We start from the raw sequence: 21,206 nt of genomic DNA, 5'->3' as shown, positions 1-21,206 counted from the left end.
GGCATTAGAATGCTTAGTAATGTACGTGAAGTGCCAATCACTCAGCCTGGCACATGGGAAGCACCCAAAAATGTGAACTCTATTTCTCATTGTTATTATTCTTACGTGGAGTGGAAAGAGGACAGGTCTTTTTCCTAGCGACAAGCGTCCTTCCCGCCCAGCACTCCCACTGAGCCCTCCCAGCTGCGTCGCTGCGCCCTGGCGCTGACCTGCAGCAGAAGCCCCGTGAAGGTGGGGGTTGTGTCCGTTCTGCACACTACTGTCGTCCTGAGGCCGAGGAGAGAGCTCCTGCTAAATGCTCAGCAGACATTTGGCAACTTGATTGAGAAATCATAAGATTCTCTTGTTCCTTTTTTTTTTTTTTTGACGGTGATATTGGTATCATTGACCTTCTCTTGGCCTCCTGGTCTCTAGAACTGGCGTGCTTTGAGGTGGTGCTTCTCAAGTTCCAGTGGTTACGAAACCTCCTGGATCTTGTGAAACACGTAGCTGCCGGCGAACAGTGAATCCCCAGAAAGCTGTACTGTGAATTTTCTCACCCTGTTGCGTGGCCTGCCACCCTGAATTTGGTTTGCACGTCAAGACTGGTGATGTCACACACATACCGCAAGGGTATAAAAATGCATCATGAAACTTTCTGGACTAGAACACCTCGAGGGCAGGCTTCCCAGCCGGTCCGAACGTGGCTCCAGAGAGCAGGGAGGGAGCGCTGGCGGGGGGTGGGGGGGGTGCATTGTAGTTCCGGGTGGGACTGGGGTAAGGCCAATGCCAGGCAGTGGCACACATCACTTTTGCTGATATCCCTTCAGGGGCAGTTAGCAATCCGGTCTCACCCAACTGGGAGGGAAGGTGGAAAATGTAGGCTTTATTTCCACACCGTCATGTGCCCAGTTCAACATCAGAGCTCCGTGACGACAGCACATGGGACAGTGAGCATCGGGGCTGAAACCAGCCTGTGCTCCAGTTACTAAATAGGCATTGGATGGGATAACACCAAGGGTGTGAAGTCATCTGCGTATGGTTTAGCACTGTTACAGGTTCTGGCTCCGGTGCCGCAGGTGGCTGTAGCTGTACCTTATGTAGGGGTTTTCATATGTTCCGTAGCATGCCAGGTGGGCTGAAGGTGGCCCTTAGTGGACAAGGCAAGCAAAGTGACATTTATTTCTGGCAATCACCAGGCACCCGATGGGGCACCTTCACACTGATTTTCTCATTCAGAAGAGGCAAGAGAGGGAAGAAGAAAGGGTTCTGCCCGCCAGGGCCAACCGTCACTGAAATGGCAGGGAGGGTAGTTTTCCGTTCCTAATGCGTGCTTCTCCTTCCAACAAGGCTTTGCCAAGGAGTGCTTTACGTGTGTGCGGTTTTGCAACGGAATGTGGAACACAGAACATACACGAAAATATTCATCTGTGCTGAGTGCTACATAGGGCTGAAGGACAAACGGAAGTGTAATTTGTTAAAATAAATACCTACACATCCTTTGGGGCCTTCCAAAACCTGGATTCACCTGCATGGTCTGTAAATCTGATTGGTTCCGCTGCCTCACCGCTGGACCCCAATTAACAGTCATTTTTTCTCTGCCCAAACTGCACTAATAATCCATACGTGAAGGCAAAAAAAGCCAGGGATCGGGTGAGATCACAGTTGATTCCTTTTCCTAGAGCTTTTCCCAGCACCATGGAAATATGACCTGCTTCGGATTAAAAGATACTAGAAATTTCTCGCAGGCCAGAGGCTCCTGTGGGAAGTACTCTCGAGTGTCCCCCATGACCCCTCCGTCCCCATGTCTAGTTAGCCTGCATCCAGGTGACTTTCTTCAGGGTACCCTGCAGCACGAGCGCCAGGGTTCCACCCAGCTGCTGACGGTTTTGCATCATTCTCCTGGAACAAGGCTCTGTCTACCCAACGATGTCTGCTACTCTTCCTCCAGCCTCCGACGGTTCTAGCAAACACAACGTCAGCTCCTTCGAGCCCACACTGCCACATCAACCACTGGCTCACAGAAAATTCTGCTTACTTGGAATATTTTTCCAGCATCAGCTGCCAAATGGATTCTGGGAAAATCTAATAAGTAGATGAAGGAGAGTGAAGTGGCTACAGCTGCTCCATGAGAGATCGCGTTGCCAGCAGAACACCCCGGGCGCATCGCGTGCCTGCCGGTTCTTCCCGGGAACAGCTGCTGGCTAGCCAGATGGGCGAAGGGAAGCGTTTGAGCGGGGGAATATCTGTTGACACTTGTCGTGACGCCATTCCAGAAGAAAAACACCTGCTGCTTTTCGGGAAGACAGAATGTACAATCCACGAAGCTCGTCCAAGAAACCAGGAGCAACCTGTTTGTTCTTATGTGGCATCCGCCACCGCAGCCTCGGCCACGTGTCCGGACGCAGCAGCCCTGGAGACGGCAGTGATGAGGCCGCGGTGGAGAAGTCCCTTGGGGAGTCCGTGACCTGGCGGCAGAGTCCGCTGGGGGAGGGGCGAGGCCCGAGGGGGAGCTGTGACAGCCGAGAGGGTGGGCATCACCGCCTGGACCCTACCACGGACCGAAAGACCAATATGCAGCTTAATTTCTTTCCCATTTCTTTTTCCTTAGCCTTTTTTTTTCCCTTTTCCTCCACAGAGTCTGCGCTCTTTTCCAGTAGGACTTTTTTCCCCTTTAGCCTGGAGGGTTGTTGGAGGCCAAGAATACATTGTTAACGCTCCACTGCCAGGCCTCATGACAGATAAATACTTGGGTTAAGGGCATATAAAAAATACGCCCTGAGCCCTGGCTGGCATAGCTCAGTGGATTGAGCGCGGGCTGGGAACCAAAGTGTCCCAGGTTCGATTCCCAGTCAGGGCACATGCCTGGGTTGCAGGCCATGACCCCCAGGACCTGCACATTGATGTTTCTCTCTCTCTCTCTTTCTCCCTCTAAAAATAAATAAATAAAATCTTAAAAAAAAAATACGCCCTGAATAAGTGCACGAAAACTGGCATGTGGAACTTTCTTGGTTGAAAGAGAAGGGCAAAAGGAGAGAGGGCAGAAGACGGGGGCTGGGCACGGGGAGAAGCCTCCGCGATGTGGCAATGGGGTGCGTCGCCCGATTCCTGAGAAAGTGCTTCGCTGCTCTGACTCTAGACAAGAAGAGACAGGCCTAACAGCTCCTCCTTCCCCGGGAGCGGAATCCATCCTTGGCACTCCTCCCATATAGCTTCTGAAGGCTTCTCCCAGATGGAATATAACATGCTTTAGAAACCCATTTTCATTATCGGCAGCACCCTGTATTTCATAGGCTTGTTGGAGGGACTTAGGGTGAACAGAAGGTCAATTTTATCTTTTTTTGTTTTTTTAACCAGAAGGGACACATCACTCCACAGAGTACTTGATGGTTCTGGGAGTGAAAAAAAAGTTGCCCTCGGCATCCAGTGCGGGGGAATCTGGTGGATTAAAAACTAGACGCTCTCTTCATTGAAATAGGCCCAATCAATATAGTTGATCGTACTTCGCTGGGACATCGATCAAAAAGGGATCAAACACTAGGCTGAAGCTGTTCCTGAGAGGGTTGGAAACTCTCCGGCTGGAGTCATACCTGGGGGCTGCAGTTGCATCTAGGAATGTTATTTGTTCTGCAAAATGCTCCGAGCGCCCATTGTCAGGCCAGATGCAGCCTGTCCTTGGGTCTTGGGGATGCACTTGTCTGAGGAAACATCTAAATATCTCGGCTGGCACAGGGCCACACAGTGAGTCCATCCTGCAGTGCTCCGTTGCAAAGCGGGTGGAGAACATGCAGGCACTAAGTGCAGGGTTCTTCCTAAGCAGAGATATTTTTAAGGCCGCGAAGCCTGGCTCCTCAGGTTTCCACTGGGAGTGGACAGGATGGGCGCCGGGCAGTGAGTGGGGGGGGGGGGGCTGGCCTTAGTCAGGGGTGTGTGGAGGCTGTCTGCGGTAACACAGGCTGAGGCAGAGTGTCCGGGCACAGGTGCGGGCAGGTGGGCCGATGCACAATGGAGGGTGTAGAAGTCCTCTTACAGTGGATTCCGTTTTACCCGTGGAATAAGAGTCCTTGGTTAAGAATGGATGTGAGACAGCAGACGTTGGCGGAAGGAGGGGAAAAGTAAGCATGAGACGGTTATTCCCAAGTCTCTCCATGTAAGAATTCTTGGATTCGTTTACTCTGTTAAACTCATCAACTTCTTCCATTCTACCCCCTACCTAGCCCTAGCATTCCAATTATTATTATTAAGTAGAAACCAGTGAGGACAGATTCACGCCAAGATTAATGAGGTGAAATGTCTCCGGAGACAGTGATGTGAGACAAACATCAGTTACGCCCACTATTGTTTCTACTAAGGCCCATGGGCCTGGGAGGGAGCGCTGCTCCTGCCGCTTAAAACCTCGGTAGCATCACCCTGGCTGGCGTAGCTCAGTGGATTGAGCACGGGCTGCGAACCAAAGTGTCGCAGGTTCGATTCCCAGTCCGGGCACATGCCTGGGTTGCAGGCCACAGCCCCCGCACGGCCACGGCACATTGATGTTTCTCTCTCTCTCTCTTTCTCCCTCCCTTCCCTCTCTAAAAATAAATAGATAAAATCTTAAAAAACAAAACAAAACCTCGGTAGCATCAACTCACCCATCTTCGCGTCCAACCCTGTGCTCCTGAAGACACCGCTTCAGTTCCGGGGGTGAGGGGGGGGGGAGAGGCTCCTTGCCTATCTGAAAGTTCTGCCCAGGAGCATTCTGAACCACGTTGCTCTGACAGGTATCCCAGCGCCTACAGTTATGCCTTTCCTTCTCTTCAGGGGTTCTAGCAGAGAGACGGGAGGTAGAATTTCTAGCCACTGAGTTTAGAGTATAAAGACACAAGGTCTATAACCCGAGGGAAAACAGAATGCGTTGGCTCAGTGGGAGTGCATGGAAGCTCTCCTTTTTGGTTCAGTTTGTTCAGTGAAGTGGAGATCAAGGGTATTAGCGGAGAGTGAGTTTGTGGGAAGAGGTCTGAAAGAACAAGTGTGAAATAGTCATAGTGAACAAGTGAACAGACTTAGGCAAAATAGTGTGATTACCACGTAAAGGCCCAGCTGAGGTTCATGGTCATGAATTTAAAGTAAGACCAACCACAGAGGATATAACTGGATTTAACTAGGGTTGTGACTTTGACAAACATGTATATATGCTGTTACATACACACTAGGAATAAGTGATGGGGTACAGTTGGGAGAACTGGGACGAGTAGCTTCAACGAAAAGAATCCAAAAATTCTTACGCTGAAAGACTTGCAGGTAAGTGTTTCATCCTTCTCTCTTCTCATACATTCAGTTTCTCTCTTCTTCTCAGCACACAATTTACGTATGTAAACTGCAAATAATGTATAAGTAATAAAGAGAGAAAATAATAACATGTATTTGTATTTTCTTCTGTTTGCATGAAGGAAACACTGGAAATATACCCCAAAACTAACACAAATGGTTACTTATACAAATGCTTACTAATAGAAGGTTAGGGGTCAGAGATGGGACCCTTCTAACCCTTCACAAACTCTTCCAAAAATAGGAGAGGAGCAAACAGGTTGCCAGACATTCTATGAGGTGAATATTACCCTGGTCCTAAAACCATAGAGAGATATTACAAGAAAAGAAAACTACAGATAAATAACCCTTATTAGTATAGACACAAAGTTCCTCAAGGAAATACTAGCATCATGAAAAAAGGATTGCATATCAGTGACCACATGGGGATTTATGCCAGGAGATCGAGATGGATGCGACATATGAACATCGATTAATGTAGTACACCATTTTAAAAGTATAAAGGGCAAAAAGCACATGATCATTCCAGTAGATTCAGAAAAAGCTTCTGACAAAATCCAACATGCTTTCATGATAAAACACTTAACAAAATAGGAGTAGGAGGGATCTTCCTCAACATAAGAAAGAGCATTTATCAAAATGCACAAGTAACATCACACTTGGTGGCAAAGGACTGAAAACTTTCCTTCAGGATGAAGAACAAGACAAGGGTGTCTGCTTGCCACTTCTCTTCAATATTGTACTGGAGGCTCTAACCCCGGCAATTAGGCAAGGAAACAAAGGCATCCAGATTGGAAAGGAAGAAGTAAAATTATTTCTATCTGCTGATGATATGGTGTTACATATAGACAATTATAAGGAATCTATAGGGAAAAAACCTGAAAACTAAAGAAATCGACTAATTCATCAAGGCTATGAGATACAAGATTTAAATATAAAATGTATTGTATTTCCACAAACTGACAATAAGCAATCTGAAAAAATTTTAAAAGTCCATTTACAATAGCATTAAAAAGAATAAAACACTTTGGAGTAAATCTAACCAAGAAGGTTCCAGATCTAGACACCGAAAATTTCAAAACATTGCTGGAGAAAAAACCCCAAAAAACCCAAGACCTAAAGGCCTAAGTAAACAGGAAGGCACACTGTGTTCATGAATTGGACGCCTTGACACTGTTAAGATGGTGATACCACCCAGAGCAGTCTGATGATTCAATACAACCCCTATCAACACCTCCCTGGCCTTTGTTGCAGCAATGGGAAAGCTGAATTGAAAATTCACATGGAATTACAAGTGATCCAAAATAACCAAAATAGTCTTGAAAATGAAGAACAAAACTGTGAGACATATTTCCTGATTTCACAACTTGCTACAAAGCTACAGGAATCAAAATAGTGTGATACTGACCTAAAGATAGATCAATGGTTTAGAATCAGGAGTCCAGAAATAAATGCAACCATCTGTAGTCAACATATTTTCAACAATATTGCCAAGAGCATTCAACAGGTAAATAAGAATTCTTTTTTTTTAAGATTTTATTTATTTATTTTTAGAGAGGGAATGGAGGGAGAAAGAGAGAGAGAGAGAGAGAGAGAGAGAAACATCAATGTGAGGTTGCTGGGGGTCATGGCCTGCAACCCAGGCATGTGCCCTGACTGGGAATCGAACCTGTGACACTTTGGTTTGCAACCCGCGCTCAATCCACTGAGCTACGCCAGCCAGGGCAGAATTCTTTAACAAATAGGACTGGGACAACCAGATATCCATATGCAAAAGGATGAACTTGGATCCCTACCTCACACTGCCATACACAAAATTAACTCTCAGTTAATGAATACCTAACGAGAGCTATGAAACTCCTTGAAAAAAACAGGTCTAAATCTTCACAATTTTGGATTTGGCAGTGGATCCTTAGATATGACACCAAAATCAAGAGAACAAAACCAAAAAATGATAAATTAAACTTCAAAATTATAAGCTTTTGTTCATGAAAGGACACTATAAAGAAAGTGAAAAGACAACTTACAGAATGGGAGAACATATTTATAGATTATATTTCTGATAAAGGTCTAGTATCTAAAGTATAAAAAGAACTCTTACAACTTAATAACAAAAAGACACAAGAAACCCAATGAAGAAAATGTGTAAAGGACATTCCTCCAAAAAACCCCCCACAAATTCCCAAAGGTACATGAGAAGATGCTCAACATTATTATTAGCATGATGAAAGTTAAAACCTCAGTGAGATACCCTTTCACCCTCCCTTGTAGCTATAATGAAAGAGATGGACAGCAAGAAGTATTGGAGAGTGTGTGGAGAAATTAGCGCTCCCATACATTGTTAGTGAGAATATAAAATGGCACAGATGATTTTGAAAACAATTTGGTGATTCCTCAAAATGTTAATCAAAGAGCCACCGTATAACCTCGGAACTCTGTTCTTAGGTATATGAATTGAATAGGTGTATGTCTTCAAAAGAATTGAAGACATATGTGCATACAAAACTTGTGTGTAAATGTTCAAAACAGCATTATTTACAACAGCCAAAAAGTAAAACACTTAGATGTCCATCAGCTGGTGAATGGATAAAGTGTGGTTTATCCATAGAATATTATTCTGCCATGAAAAGGAATGAAATACTGACACATGTCCCAACATAGATGAAATTTGAAAATACGATGCTAAGTGAAGTCAGACACAAAAAAACGCCACATTGTATCACTCTCTTTATACCCAATGTCCATACCAGGCCAATCCATAGAGACCAAAAGTAGACCAATGGTTGCCAGAAGGGAGGGGACATGGGGACTGACTGCTAAAGGGTATAGCATTTCTTTTGGGGATGATGGAACTATTCTGGAATTCTTTAGAGGGTGGCGATTTCACACTCCTGTGAATATTCTTTAAACACTGAATTATACACTCTAGAAGGGTAAGTTGTATGATGTGAGGATTCTATCCCGATAAACAAATACACCAGACAGGGGCTCGGGGAGGGCCTGGCTATCCACTGACCGTAGACTGGAGTGAGCTGAGGTATGAATCACAAGTACCTTCTCCATGCCTTGACTGATGACGTGTGGGAAGCACAGGGGTGAAGGAAAAATTCAAGAATGATTCAGAGGTCCCTGATCACCTTGGATTCCATTGATGTGTTATATATTTGCCCACTTCATTAGAATATATGTTCCTTGACATACATTGACTAAAAATATAGGGCTTCTTGTGGGGGGAGCAGAGGTGGCAACCTCAGATATACTTCAGACAAAACGTCCAGTATGCCCCCTTCCAACAGTCTGTTTTATACACTCCAATTGCTCAATTTCCCCTGTAAACACAAAGGTTACTTCCTGTGTTCGGACGGTTTTGAAAGACTACTTCCCCTTTTGAGTTGGTTTCCCCATTTTAGTTGCTTTTTAAAAAAAATTTTTAAAATATATTCTATTGATTATGCTATAACAGTTGTTCCAATTTTTCCCTCTTTGCCTCCCTCCACTTGGTACCTCCTTCCCTCCAGCAATCCCCCCTTAGTTCACATCCATGGGTCAAGCAAATAACTTCTTTGGCTTCTACATTTCCTATACTATTCTCGACCCCCCCCGCCCCCCCCCCCCCCCCGTCTATTTTGTACCAATTATGCTTCTTAATCCCTGTACCTTTTCCCCCATGATCCTCCTTCACCTTCCCAGGTGATAACCCTCCAAATGATCTCCATAGCCATGACTCTGTTCCTGTTTTGCTTGTTTCCTTTGTTTTTTTTTTTTTTTTTTTTTTTTTTTTTTTTAGATTCAGTTGATAGTTTTGCATTCGGTTGCCCTTTTAATGTTCATAGATTTGATCTTCTTCTTTTTCTTAAAATAAGTCTCTTTAACGTTTCATGTAATAATGGCTTGGTGATGATGAATTCCCTTAGCTTTACCTTGTCTTGGAAGCACTTTATCTGCCATTCCATTCTAAATGATAGCTTTGCTGGATAGAGTCATCTTGGTTGTAGGTCCTTGCTCTTCATCACTTTGAATATTTCTTGCCAGTCCTTCTTGCCTGCAAAGTTTCTTTTGAGAAATCAGCTGATAGTCTTATGTAACTCCTTTGTAGGTAAATCTCTGCTTTTCTCTTGCCAATTTTAAGATTCTTCATCTTTAATCTTTGCATTTTAATTATGATGTGCCTTGGTGTGGTTCTCCTAGTGTCCAACTTGTCTGGGACTCTCTGTGCTTCCTGGATTTACACGTGTATTTCCTTCACCAGGTTAGGGAAGTTTTCTTTCACTATTTTTTCAAGTAGATTTCTAATTTCTTGCTCGTCCTCTTCTCCTGGGACCCCTATAATCCAGATGTTGGCACATTCAAAGTTGCCCTGGAGGTTCCTAAGCCTCCCCTCGTTTTTTGAATTCTTTTTTCTTCCTGCTGTTCTGAATGAATGCTTTTTCCTTACTTATGTTCCAAAACGTTGTTTTGATTCTCAGCTTCATCCTCTCCACTGTTGGTTTCCTGTAGATTTTTCTTTATTTCACTTCATGTAACCTTCATTTCTTCCCTTATGTTTTTGTTGCACTCAATGAGTTCTTAGAGCATCCTGACGACCAGTGTTTTGAACTCTGTATCTGATAGGTTGGTTATCTCCATTTCGTTTAGTTCTTTTACTGGGGTTTTGTAATGTTCTTTTGTTTGGACCATATTTCTTTGTCTCCTCATTTCAGGGCCTCCTTGTGTCGGTTTCTGTGTATTAGGTAGAGCTCCTTTGACTCCCTGTAAAAGGCACCTGTAAATTGTGTGGGGTGGAGCCTTAGGGAATCATCCGGTGGGACAACCCACTTCCCTGGCTTGTGGTTCTGTGTAGGGAAAGGGCTCAGAGAGGGGACAATGCCACTGCCTGGCTTCTGGAGGTTTGTCTGGCACTCACCCCATTTCCAGTCATTTCACTCATTTTCCATACGCGACGGGCACCTTTTTAGCTGCTGCCCTGGTGGTGAATCCCAGAGTGGGTGGGTTTGCGTCCATTCTAAGTCCATGCAGGCCCTTTAAATGAACTCTCCTGCAGCTCTGGCAGCTTCTTCTGCTGCGCCAACTCCCACTCGTGTTTACAGCCAGAAGTTATGGGGATTTATATGCCTGGTGCTGTAATCCTGGCCTTCGTGGTCTGGCCTGGGGCTGGGATCCCTCCTTCCCAAGGCATCCCTCCCAATGTGTATCCACCACACGTGAGTGTGGGACCGCCCATTCCATTGCCAGTGCCTCTCTCTCTGTGCCACTCGGCATCTCTGTGACTCCACCCTTCCCGCCTGTCTGGGTGCATGCGGCTTCTCTAAATCCTTGGGTGTCAGACTTCCACAGAGCCCAGTTTTCTCATGGTTCTTGTTGTTATTTGTCCTGAGAAAGAGTTGTAATTCTCTCTGCGGTTGCGTGAGGAGGTGAAGCGCGGGCACCTATGCCTCCACCTTCACCGGAACCCCCGTTTTAGTCCTGATGAGAGGAGCCACTCACCTCTGCCGACTCTACATTCAGAGTTCGCCGTTCTGCGGAGTTCTCGTCGTTTTCACAGACGGGTGGGCGCCTCTCGCCCTGAATTGGGGCCACAAGTTTTGAAATATTTTTTCCAGCAATAAAAGCATTTGTTAACATAATCGGTTTCACTTTTTGCCCACCAGAGTCGTCCTAAATGCAGCTGTGCGTTGGATGCCCTCCTTGGCGTGCGTGGGCTGTGCCGCCACCAGCTCGGAGATGGCGGGTACGATTTCAATGCGAAGACAAGGGCCTTGACACTTTGATAAGCCTGCACCTTGTCATTGAAGATCGGGTGCAGTTAGGGCAGTAAGGGAGCTCCAGGTGCCCCAGTGACTGTCTCCGAAGGCCCATGAGAATCTAAACTCACATAGTCAGTGTTTGTTAACCAGGCTCATTCTGGACTCAGTGTCTGCAAGTGGATTTCTTCTCCTCGGGAAGTCTGGCACCCAGACTGTGTGTCATTCAAGGGATATCTTTGGATAAACTACTTCGCTGACATTCTTCTTTGGCTCACATTCACTTACAAGTATTTTTCGAAAAACTCATTTATTGTTCACCGGTGTGGAGGGTGTGGAGCCTGTGTGTGTTCAAGACACTGCAGTGTGAATTTTATACACATTGAATTTCATCAACCCTTTATAAAATGTTTCATTTTTTATTTTATTTTTTAAAAAAGATATAAATAAAATCTCTCTAATTTGATGGAACGCCTGTGTCCGTCAAGTGCCGGTGTGATCACTAGATGGCACTCTTGAGCTAGGAAAGGTAAATGGGCTTTTTTAAAAAATTCAAACTTTTTCATTATTTACTTTTTTAATTTCAATTTTAATTGAATTTTGGGGGCGACATGGATAAATGAAATTATGTAGGTTTCAGATCTGTACACTGCATTGTGTGTTTGCCACCCCGAGTCACGTCTCCTGCGTCACTGTTTATCTCCCCTTTACCGTCTCCTTCCTCATTATTTTTAAGTAAGAACATTGAGGCTTAAAAGAATAACACAGATAGAAAATGGTAAAGCCCAGCTTCAAGACAAGATTCGAAACAAGATTCATCTGATGTTTCTTCCTGGTAAGCCATACCGTATTTTTCCGATAAGACACACCCCTTGCAAATTTGGGGGGGAAAGGGGGTGCGTCTTATAGTCCGAATGTAGCTTACCTGACTTGCTGTGGGGTGGCGGAGCAGGGTCATAGGTTATTAAATATTTTACCACATTTTTTGCTTCAAAAAATGTTCCCTATTTTCCTCCTCTAAAACCTAGGTGTGTCTTATGGTCTGGTGTGTCCTATAGTCCTAAAAATACGGTCCTTTCTCCCAGAAAGCAGGCCCACACACTATCAGAAGCTTAAGAAGGAGCAAGAAGATAGTGGAAGTAATCTCTGCATGAGTCTGGGTAAACTTCATACATCTTCGTGTATGTGTAAACACACGTGGTCAGTGCACTTCACTCAACTGCTCACTCTGGAAGAGCGTGCATTTAGAAACGTGGCCACATAAAAAATCGAGGACCTGTACCAGCAGTCACTAAAGTGGGCATCTTTGTATCCCTAGGCCTGCCTTGCCGCCAGGTCGGCCTTTCAAGAAGCCCTGCAGCAAGATCTGTTGCTGCCACGCACATCCTCACGGTATCACCTGGTTCCGCCAGACGAACGGATGGGCAGAGAAGCAAACAAAGGATGGAGAACCTTTAGAATGCTTGTTCTAGCACACCTGGAATGACACAATAACAGCAGCTAACAAACTAAAATGAAATAGTTCAAAATTTTATTTTTAAATAGGTAATATGTTCATTAATGCATTAAAATATAAACCGTTATAAGGTAAAAAGTCCTGGTTCCATCTCCTTTCCCATCCATCCTGTGTCCATCTTTTCACCCAGCCCCCTTCTGGCATGCATGCCCAGTCAGGCTACGTGTTTGCTGGTTCCCTGGGCGTCCTTCCAGACTTTCTTCATGAAAATGTGAACGTATATAAATGTATATTCTCCCCATCCTTCCTCCTTTTAACTCTGAAGCAACTTACCGTTCTGTATCTTTCTTTTTTCTTCTTAACAATATATTCTGTAAATCTTTTCATAACAATGCATAGAGAACATCTTCATTTTTTATAAGTGTATAAGATTCCATTTAATTGTCTACTATCGTTTACTGAACCCATCCATGATGGAGGCACATTTGGGTTGTTTCTCATCTTTTGCACAATAGCTCACATTTATTGAGCTGAGCTTACCATATTCCAGGCACAGTGCTAACTGCTTTCCTTGGACTCACTTCCTGTAACAGCCCTGTGAGTTCCACAACATTATTTCTGCCTTTTAAGGAAGGAAGAAAGAGCATCAAAGTAACAAAGCAACTTGCCTAAGATGTGAACCCAGACTTTCTCCCCTTAGAGCACATTTTTCTACTACTGAAACATAAATCAGTACCCTTCATTGATCTTAGAAAAGTTCCTTCTTTTAAGAAGTTTTTACTTATGTGTTTGTGACTAAACACCACTTGCTTCCAAGATTTTTTCACAGGCGTTTGAAGGGTTTGTATGATTCAGGATTCTGCTTCTTTCTACCGCTCACTCTCCATTCCTTCATGGCCTGTAGACTATGTAAAGATGAATCTGACATCAAACTGCGTCTGTTAGAGGGAGTCTAAGGAGGAAATGCCTAAAATTACGGAGCAGACTGATATTACCTGAGACTGATTAATTTTTATTTCGGGGCTACAATATGCTGAACGCTTGATCTGGAAAAGAAAAGCAAAAAGGCCCCAGACAGTCCCAACCGTCTTTGCAGGCACCACAGGTTTAAAGTGTAGCATAAATAGACGGCCTTGTCCTTTGCCACGCACCCTTCCTCTGCAAGGAGCCAGGGAAATCTTTGCATTTAGTGTCTTCCGTCTCAGGGCTGTCTGACTTCATTCCGACGTGAACCAGATGATGTGTGTCTTGGACTTGCAGGCTGCTGCTACTGTGTCCATCGCAGAGAATGGGAAACCCCAGATGGCAGTTAGACACCCCAACAAATGGGGCCTTCTCCTACATTTAGCAAGCGCCGCCCGCCACTACTGAAAATCTTAAGACAAACCCGTCTTACTGCCTCCTGATGGTAGTTGGATCCTTGTTTGGGGGTGGAAGGAGGGAGGGAAGTCAAGTGTAATGTTGCCAGGGGCAATGACTTCTGTCTAAAAGAGGAGTGTGAGGCCCTATAAATATCCCTTACTCCATTTCAACCTTAAGCAACTTCCATGGGAAGGACTGGATGCCAACAGAGGCTAGTAATAGCGACCTCACTTTAAACTAATGCGCCAATTACAGTATTTAATGCAGTGTTGCTGGCAGAGATGGGCGGAGTCTTATTAGGTATAGTGATAAAACGTTTAACAATCATTATTTTGCTGAAATACTGATTTGTAGAAGGCATTGCCTGAAAGTCATTTTTCACTATTCACACAGTGACACTTCAATGGAAAAGGAGACACCACGTGGAGCACTTATCAGCTTACCAAGCGCTTGACTGGGAGCCTCAGAAGATTCCGTGTTTCTCACCGCTTCCAAGTGGTTTAACTCCAGAGCCTCATGTTCTTTTACCAGAAGGGACTGAGCACACCGGCCACTAGGGGGTGCTGTTGCTTCTTTGCTCCAACCCCTGGCAGTTTTAATTCTGATCTTACCAGTCTCAACAGAAGAGAGAGAAGGAGGCTTTGTCCTTCCCCAGTGAGTTCATTGCTCCCGTGCCTCCAGAGTCAGCGGAATCTGTTGGAACGCTTCACAACAAAATGCAATGACTAGTAAATGAAACGGGCTTGTTAAAATGAATGTTTTCAAATATCTCCCCTTAGATGAACCGGAACAGCTTCTTGGTATCATCAGTGGTCTAATAGTTTTACTAGGGTCTAGGGCTGTTGACAGATTTTGGGGTGCCACCAAGCAAAGTGAAGACTAACTGGGAAAAGGGGGTGTGTTGTAGCAGGAGTTGGGGAAAGCGCTGGACTCCTGAGGACCCTCCCCCAGACCAGGAGAAATCTGCTTTCCCCTCTACCCATTCAGTTTGGGCAAAGATACCACTTGCTGGAGCATGATACAGAACCAGTTTTAGGGGGTTATTAGAAATGCAAGTTCTGTGGCCACATGAATCCGGGAAACTCTGGTCTGAGAAAAGTTAAAAAAAGTATTACTTGGTGTCGAACTTTCAGGACATTTAAATGGCCGTGCATTTAATTTGCAAAACTTCCCGAACATTTGCTCTGTAACGCACTGTGCACTGTGCTTGTGACTCGAAGGCTGGGCATTTGCCAGGAGGAGACACATTCCAGTGTTCCTCAACGGAGGCCGGTGTGACCTTGCCCCCAGGGGACTTCCGGCAGTGTCTGGACACATTTGTGATTGCAGGGACCGTGGAGGGTGTTCCTGTCATCTCGTGGGAAGCTGCCGAGTGTCCTCTGTGCACTGCGCAGCTCCCTCTCACCCCCTCCACCAACAGGGGATGATAAGGCCCAACGGCCCCATAATTCAGCTGCCGAGAAACTCTGCTCCGTAATACACACAACCTCTTAATCTTGGTTAACTTCAAAGTTAATGATTCTCAAGTGCCTTGCAGCACAGAGCAGGAAATACATGAGGGAATTCTGCCCTCAGTTCAGGCACGATGCTGTACATGCCGGGCGGGGTGGTCTTCGTCGGCACTCCCTCTCTCTGACCTCCGCATAGTGCCCCCACGCTTCTCCCGAGATTCCCCCCAGTGGGCTCCATGTGCACTGCGCTCCTTTTCCTTCTCGTCTGCACCCTCTCCCTCTCCCCTGCCTGGCTTTTCCCCGTCTTCTCGCTCCCCGAGTAGCAGCATTTCTTGTGGTTTTGTACTTCACTGTGATCAGTCTCCGGACCCTCCAGCCATGTTTCCTCATGCCCGTGGCTTTCCCTCTGTCCCTTTCCGTGACACTTCTTCCCGAAGATGCTTCCATTCCCAGTTATATGTGGGATGTCTTCTCCCGCTTAGCACTTCCGTCTCTCCTACTCCTAACACGCCACAGCAAGTGTCAGATTGTCGAGCCAAACCACGCAAAGAAAACTGTAGCTCAGCTTCCTAGAAAGCCGAGGAGCTCTTACCAAACACGCAGTGTTTCATGAAACCTGTGAAAGCGACGCTGGAGAGCTGCTGGAATAATGCGAAGCCACGAACAATGCGGATCCGGCAGAGTAAGGCAAGGCGACAGCTGAGGAAGAGAAAACGGACTTGGGTGGCGACCGTGAGAAGAATTTTCAGACAGAGTGGTCTGGCTAGCAAAGGGTTATGGGAAGCTCTTGGAAAAATTAGTGGTGCCTTTTAACATATTTGCAAAAAACCCCACAAAAACCAATGTTCTTTTTGATCATTCTGTGAACCTCAAGCATGGAGGATGGGGATGGGTATCATATTGTTTTAGACCATATATACTTTTTTTGGGGGGGTGGGGGGAGGCTTCCACTCCAGAATGTTCCATTTACATTTTGAGTGACAGAACTGAATTTAGATCTTTTCTCCCACAAAGTGTTTAATCTCTAAGTCTGGCGTGTAACACCCTTTAAAAAAAATCATGTAAATGTTTGCTTAGTTTAGTAGATTGAAACAGGATGAAGGCTTATTCCTTATCTCACACACAGCCTCCTTTGGTTGAGAAGCTCATAAACGCTGAACAGAGAACATTTTTTGCCTTTCTTGATTTACAGATGTTTCTTCAAAACTACATATGCAACCAGCCCCAGCTGGCTGGAGCTAAGCCTCTGCAGATTGATACAATGCATCTGGCTTCAAGACCCGGACTAATCCCAGGGGCAGGCTCCTCTCTCCCGGAGAGTCTGGCTGGGGTGGGAGCTGAGTCTATATAAGTGGACCAGACGCAGCCCTAACCCAGCCCAGCGGAGAGGGCGAGCCTGGGAGGGCGCGCTCTGCTGGGCTCCTCAGCCGCTGAGAACTCACCGGGCACTCACAGGAGAAGTTTCCATCCTCTCTCCTGCCCTGAATGTTTTCCCCAACATGGAGGTGAGATCATTATTTCCTTCCTTTTGTAAACAGAGCTATCGCACGAAAGACTAAGGCTTAGTGGGAATAACTCAAATAAGGAGAGGACATGGGAAACAGGGAAGATAGAGGTGATTTTTAACATCCTTAAATACATTTAACACTTCAGCCAAAGCGGGTTCCTTTTTCTTGACCTGGGATTAAATGATTGGTTCAGAGGTCTGGGAGTCAGAAACTAGGGACAATGTTTATGAAAGACCCGAGAAAGCCATTAGGAAATACAATAGTACTACTGTTATTTCTTAGGGAAAAATTCCCTCCAGTGTATTTTTGTGTGTTTGATTTGGAGTCAGGCAGCGAGCCCTTGTGATCCGACTTCTGTGAGAGCTTCATTGAAAAAAGAGACTTCAGAGACTCGGAATCTCAGAGGGTCAGGACTGTGACAGCGGACGGCACAGGTAGATGGAATGAAACTAAAGGTTTAGCAAATACATGTGTTGGCCCAATGCAAAATGGCCACATGATGAAAAAAAAATTCCTACTCAACCAATGAGGGGACCAAAGACAGAAATCACTCTCCGACTATATTTCTGGGATGCAAAAATAACTGGAAATTGCTATTATACTTTTCTTATTGAAAGCTTTGGTATTTAAACTTTAAAAGTTTTGCAATATAATGCCGACACAAGAATTCCTCAGTCCTACCAGCTGCTAGGTTGCCTTTGTGGCTGCTATGCTGTCCATTTGTGATGGTGAATCTGTGTTCAGTTTCCGATGGGGCTGGAGCAGGGCAGGACGATGGGCCTGGGGGAGCTCAGACCTGGACTTAAGTGACTAAAAATTAAACACAATCACAAAGTTAATTTGCCTAATGTGATGATGCTGGAATACCAAGTAACCCTACAAAGTTAGAATTATGGTAAAATCTAATTTTTATTAATGTCTTGTATTTTTTGTTTAAAATTTTAGGATATTTGTTAGCTCAGAAAGAATATGATGCTTTTCTTAGGGTCAGTTAGCTAATATATCTCTTCCTAATATTTGTATTAGCCATAAGCCAATTTCTTTATTTATTTTCTAATGAGACAGCTTAATAATTGTTTTGTTTTTAAAAATTTGCCCAGAGTCATTGATTATTATAGTATTATTCTGCCATGACAATAAAGTAATTATTTCCCTGCAAGTGGTATACAAAATTCTATATTTGAAAGTATTTGTTCATATTTTTTATGAACAAACCTGAAGGGAATACTTTTGCGATACAAAAGTTCCCCCCAAGGGGAACTTGGGCTGTGAAAACAACACCAAAAATGATTTCCAGGTCTGGCCTTTTAAGGGGCAGCATGTGCTTTTGCCCTGTCCTCCCAGCCATGGGAACGAAATTCAGGGAGGTCGTCCCAGAATCCCCTGGTTCTTTCTGTGTCCATTGGTTAGAAGACAACTTGAGTCTGAAGTGCTTCAGAAGTGTTTCAGAGCAAAAAGGGCTTCCCTTTGACCTGGCTGTGGCCCAGCCTTTTACGATCTCCTCCCCCAATGGAGATGAGCCCAGGGTTTATGAACCTCAGGCCTCATTCTCCTGGGGCTGGCATGTGGTCCAGCACCACGATGTCTCAGGTCAGGGCCTCTCCCTTCTCTCTCTGCACCCGGGGCTGATCTGATGTTCTCAGCTGTCTTTGCTCAACAGATGGTGTTGGTATGTGTGCCTTTAAAAAACATGTCTTTCCTGGCTTGTGTAGCTCAGTGGATTGAGCGTGGGCTGCGAACCAAAGCATCGCAGGTTCGATTCCCAGCCAGGGCACGTGCCTGGGTTGCAGGCCATGGCCCCCAGCAACTGCACATTGATGTTTCTCTTTCTCTCTCTCTTTCTCTTTCTCCCTCCCTTCCCTCTCTAAAAATAAATAAATAAATCTTTAAAAAGAAACATGTCTTTCTCCACATTACAATACTACCTTACTGGGAAAAATAAGTTAAAAGAGAAGATAACAGATATTATTTCTCCACCCAGTGGTAGCCACTAGTAGCATTTCAATCCATTTCTTTTCAGACTTTTATATGAACATGTTCAAAATATACTTTATTAAATTGCTGTCAAAACAAATCTGTGTCTTCTTACTCATTATATCATGAGCCTGTTCTCCTGTCATTAAAATCTATCACATCCTTCCAATGGCTGTGGAGTACTCAATCGTATTATTGGACCATTGTGCATTTATTGTTAGAAGAGTTGCAAATTGATATTTATTTCTAATAAAGATGTAAGTAAATTGATGTTAAAATCTACCTTCTTCATTTAAATGGTACCCTGTGTTCAAAAATGTACTGACCAAGATATTAAATATTAGGAAATGCTAATGAATTAAGTTTGATTTTTTCCTACTTAAAAGAGTGGACATTGAAACCCAGTGTATGCTACAGAAATTATTTTATTTTTTTACCCCAAATGTGCTCATGGTTCAATAGACAAACACACATGCCCAGACTTGAAGAAATTAGAAGGATGAAGATGATGGCTGTAGCTGGAACAGGTTAGAAGAAGGAAGTAGCACTAATGCTCAGGCACTGATAAGAAAGAACAAAAGAGAGAATTCTGGGAAATGTAGTTCCAACTTCACCATAACACACAGAATAAGGACACCACATCTTTTCGATTAGGTAATTTTTTTATAGAGTCAAAGCAGCTGTATGTCTATCTTTGTCTTTAATGTGTCTTCTAATGTGTCCCTTTGGTAAGACTCTTTCCCAAGGCAAGAAATGACAATTGCTTCATTTTCAGGTCCGCAGCTAGCAAATTCTTAAGAAATTCTTTTGGTCGTTAGGTTCAGCTTATGTCACTCACGAACAGAACCTGACTTTGTAATAAGCCGGTGTTCGTGGGTTATAATAAGTAGTATGTATATGAGGAAGGTGGTGTCAAGGGCATTTTTGATGGAAAAAAAAGATATTCCCTAAAATACAGTTGAAATCCTTTTAAGACATATGTAACAGAATCTGAAAAAAATGTTTTTTTTTTTCATGGTTCCTGGTTTGGCTGGAAGTCAGAGGCCAAGAACAGTAAGTGCTCAGTGACCCCACATGTTAAAGTGAAATATCAGACATTCAGTGCAGTCTTACAGAAAGAGGAGCCCTGACTCTGTCTAGTGTCCTTCAACCACCTCCATCCTCGAGACTATGTAAGACTGTGTCCCTTTGAGTATGAAGGATATGGAGAATGACACCTCCTCATGTCTGAGAAAATCTAAAGGCACGGGCTGGTTGACCGACCTGCCTTTAGCAGAACAAGCTACCACGGCAGTAGCAGGTGCGTCGTGGCCGTTGAGCACCAGTGAGAACGAGAGCCTGTTGCAGCATCTCTCGGGCCAGATGTGGCCTCTGCCCGAGAGGCTGTCTGTGGGTAAGGCGATGCCCACAGACAGCGTCAGCACTGGAGCGGCCCCAGGGAGCAGCACCGGTGAGAGTCAGCAGTGACAGCCAAGAAGATGAGTCATTTCTGCCGGAGACCAGTGGTTGCAGATCCCCATCTCCGGTGGGGGTGGGGGGAGGGGCGGCATCCAAAAAACCACGAAAACGCTGCGAGAGGTAAAGAACTGGTGTTTGAACATCCAACACCCCCCGATTTACCATCACCAGCCTCCCGCTGAATGAGTCAAGCAATGTCACCCCAATGACTCTAATAATTCAAAGAAGTTTGGGGAGGCTCTCTCCTCTTTCACTGCTGCGGCTCTGACTTTGAAGAAGAAAGAGGCAGCTTGGGGAGGGGGCAGGGCGGGGTGGGGAAGACAAGCGGATGGTCACTCCTCCCCCTTTATAAGCATCTAGGAACTGGGGCTAGGCGAGGAATTTAAAATCGGATGATACATTGAAATTTGACTATTCAGTTGTTCCACAATTTTTATTTTCTGAAAATTTGTTCATCCCTGGAAGTGACTCATAAAGCTATGAGATAGGCTTCCCCAGGGGGAGGAAAATTGAGAACACAGAGACATATTGAAAAAAGAAAAAAAATGTAGTTTATAATTAGGGAAGAAAACCTTTAAGAGGTGTTGCTTTATATTCTGTGCTTCCCACGTTTGCTGAAAACTCAGGATGTGTCCCAGCCTCCCCCCTGTACCCCCCGCCCCCCAGCCAATTTACTCATCTCCATAGTGCTCACAGCTACTCCGCTGTGCCAATCAGAATGAGAGGCAAGAGGGCGTGCAGAAGTATGGAAGACAGAGGTAGAGGTAGGTGAGAAGGATTCTTAACTGAAGAAAGATACCTAACATGAGGACAGGGGGTCTCGGAGGGTGAAAGGAAGGTCCTGAGAAAAATGTTGGGAAGCCACTCCCCAGCAGCAGTGACAGAAAAGAGTTTGGGGGCAGAAGAGAAAGAATATTGGCCTGTTAACCTGAGGGGATAAGATGATTTTAAATTGGTTATGCTGGGTTAT

General features: G+C 44.9%; 1 protein-coding gene across 1 annotated transcript in view; it reads left to right on the top strand.

Moving 5' to 3' along the window:
• The first annotated feature begins 16,659 nt into the window (after positions 1-16,659).
• The window catches only part of C7 (complement C7), a 52,587-nt gene continuing 48,040 nt past the window's right edge, over positions 16,660-21,206 (top strand). The window contains exon 1 of the mRNA XM_028523415.2: positions 16,660-16,801. Within this exon, the coding sequence (XP_028379216.1) occupies positions 16,796-16,801 (6 nt within the window). The 5' untranslated portion in view covers positions 16,660-16,795. The remainder of the gene's footprint in view (positions 16,802-21,206) is intronic.

This window comes from Phyllostomus discolor, chromosome 3, assembly GCF_004126475.2.
Source record: "Phyllostomus discolor isolate MPI-MPIP mPhyDis1 chromosome 3, mPhyDis1.pri.v3, whole genome shotgun sequence".
Taxonomy (NCBI): Eukaryota; Metazoa; Chordata; class Mammalia; order Chiroptera; family Phyllostomidae; genus Phyllostomus; species Phyllostomus discolor.
The sequence above is the reverse complement of the archived record's forward strand: the minus strand, read 5'-3'. Positions and strand labels throughout refer to the sequence as shown.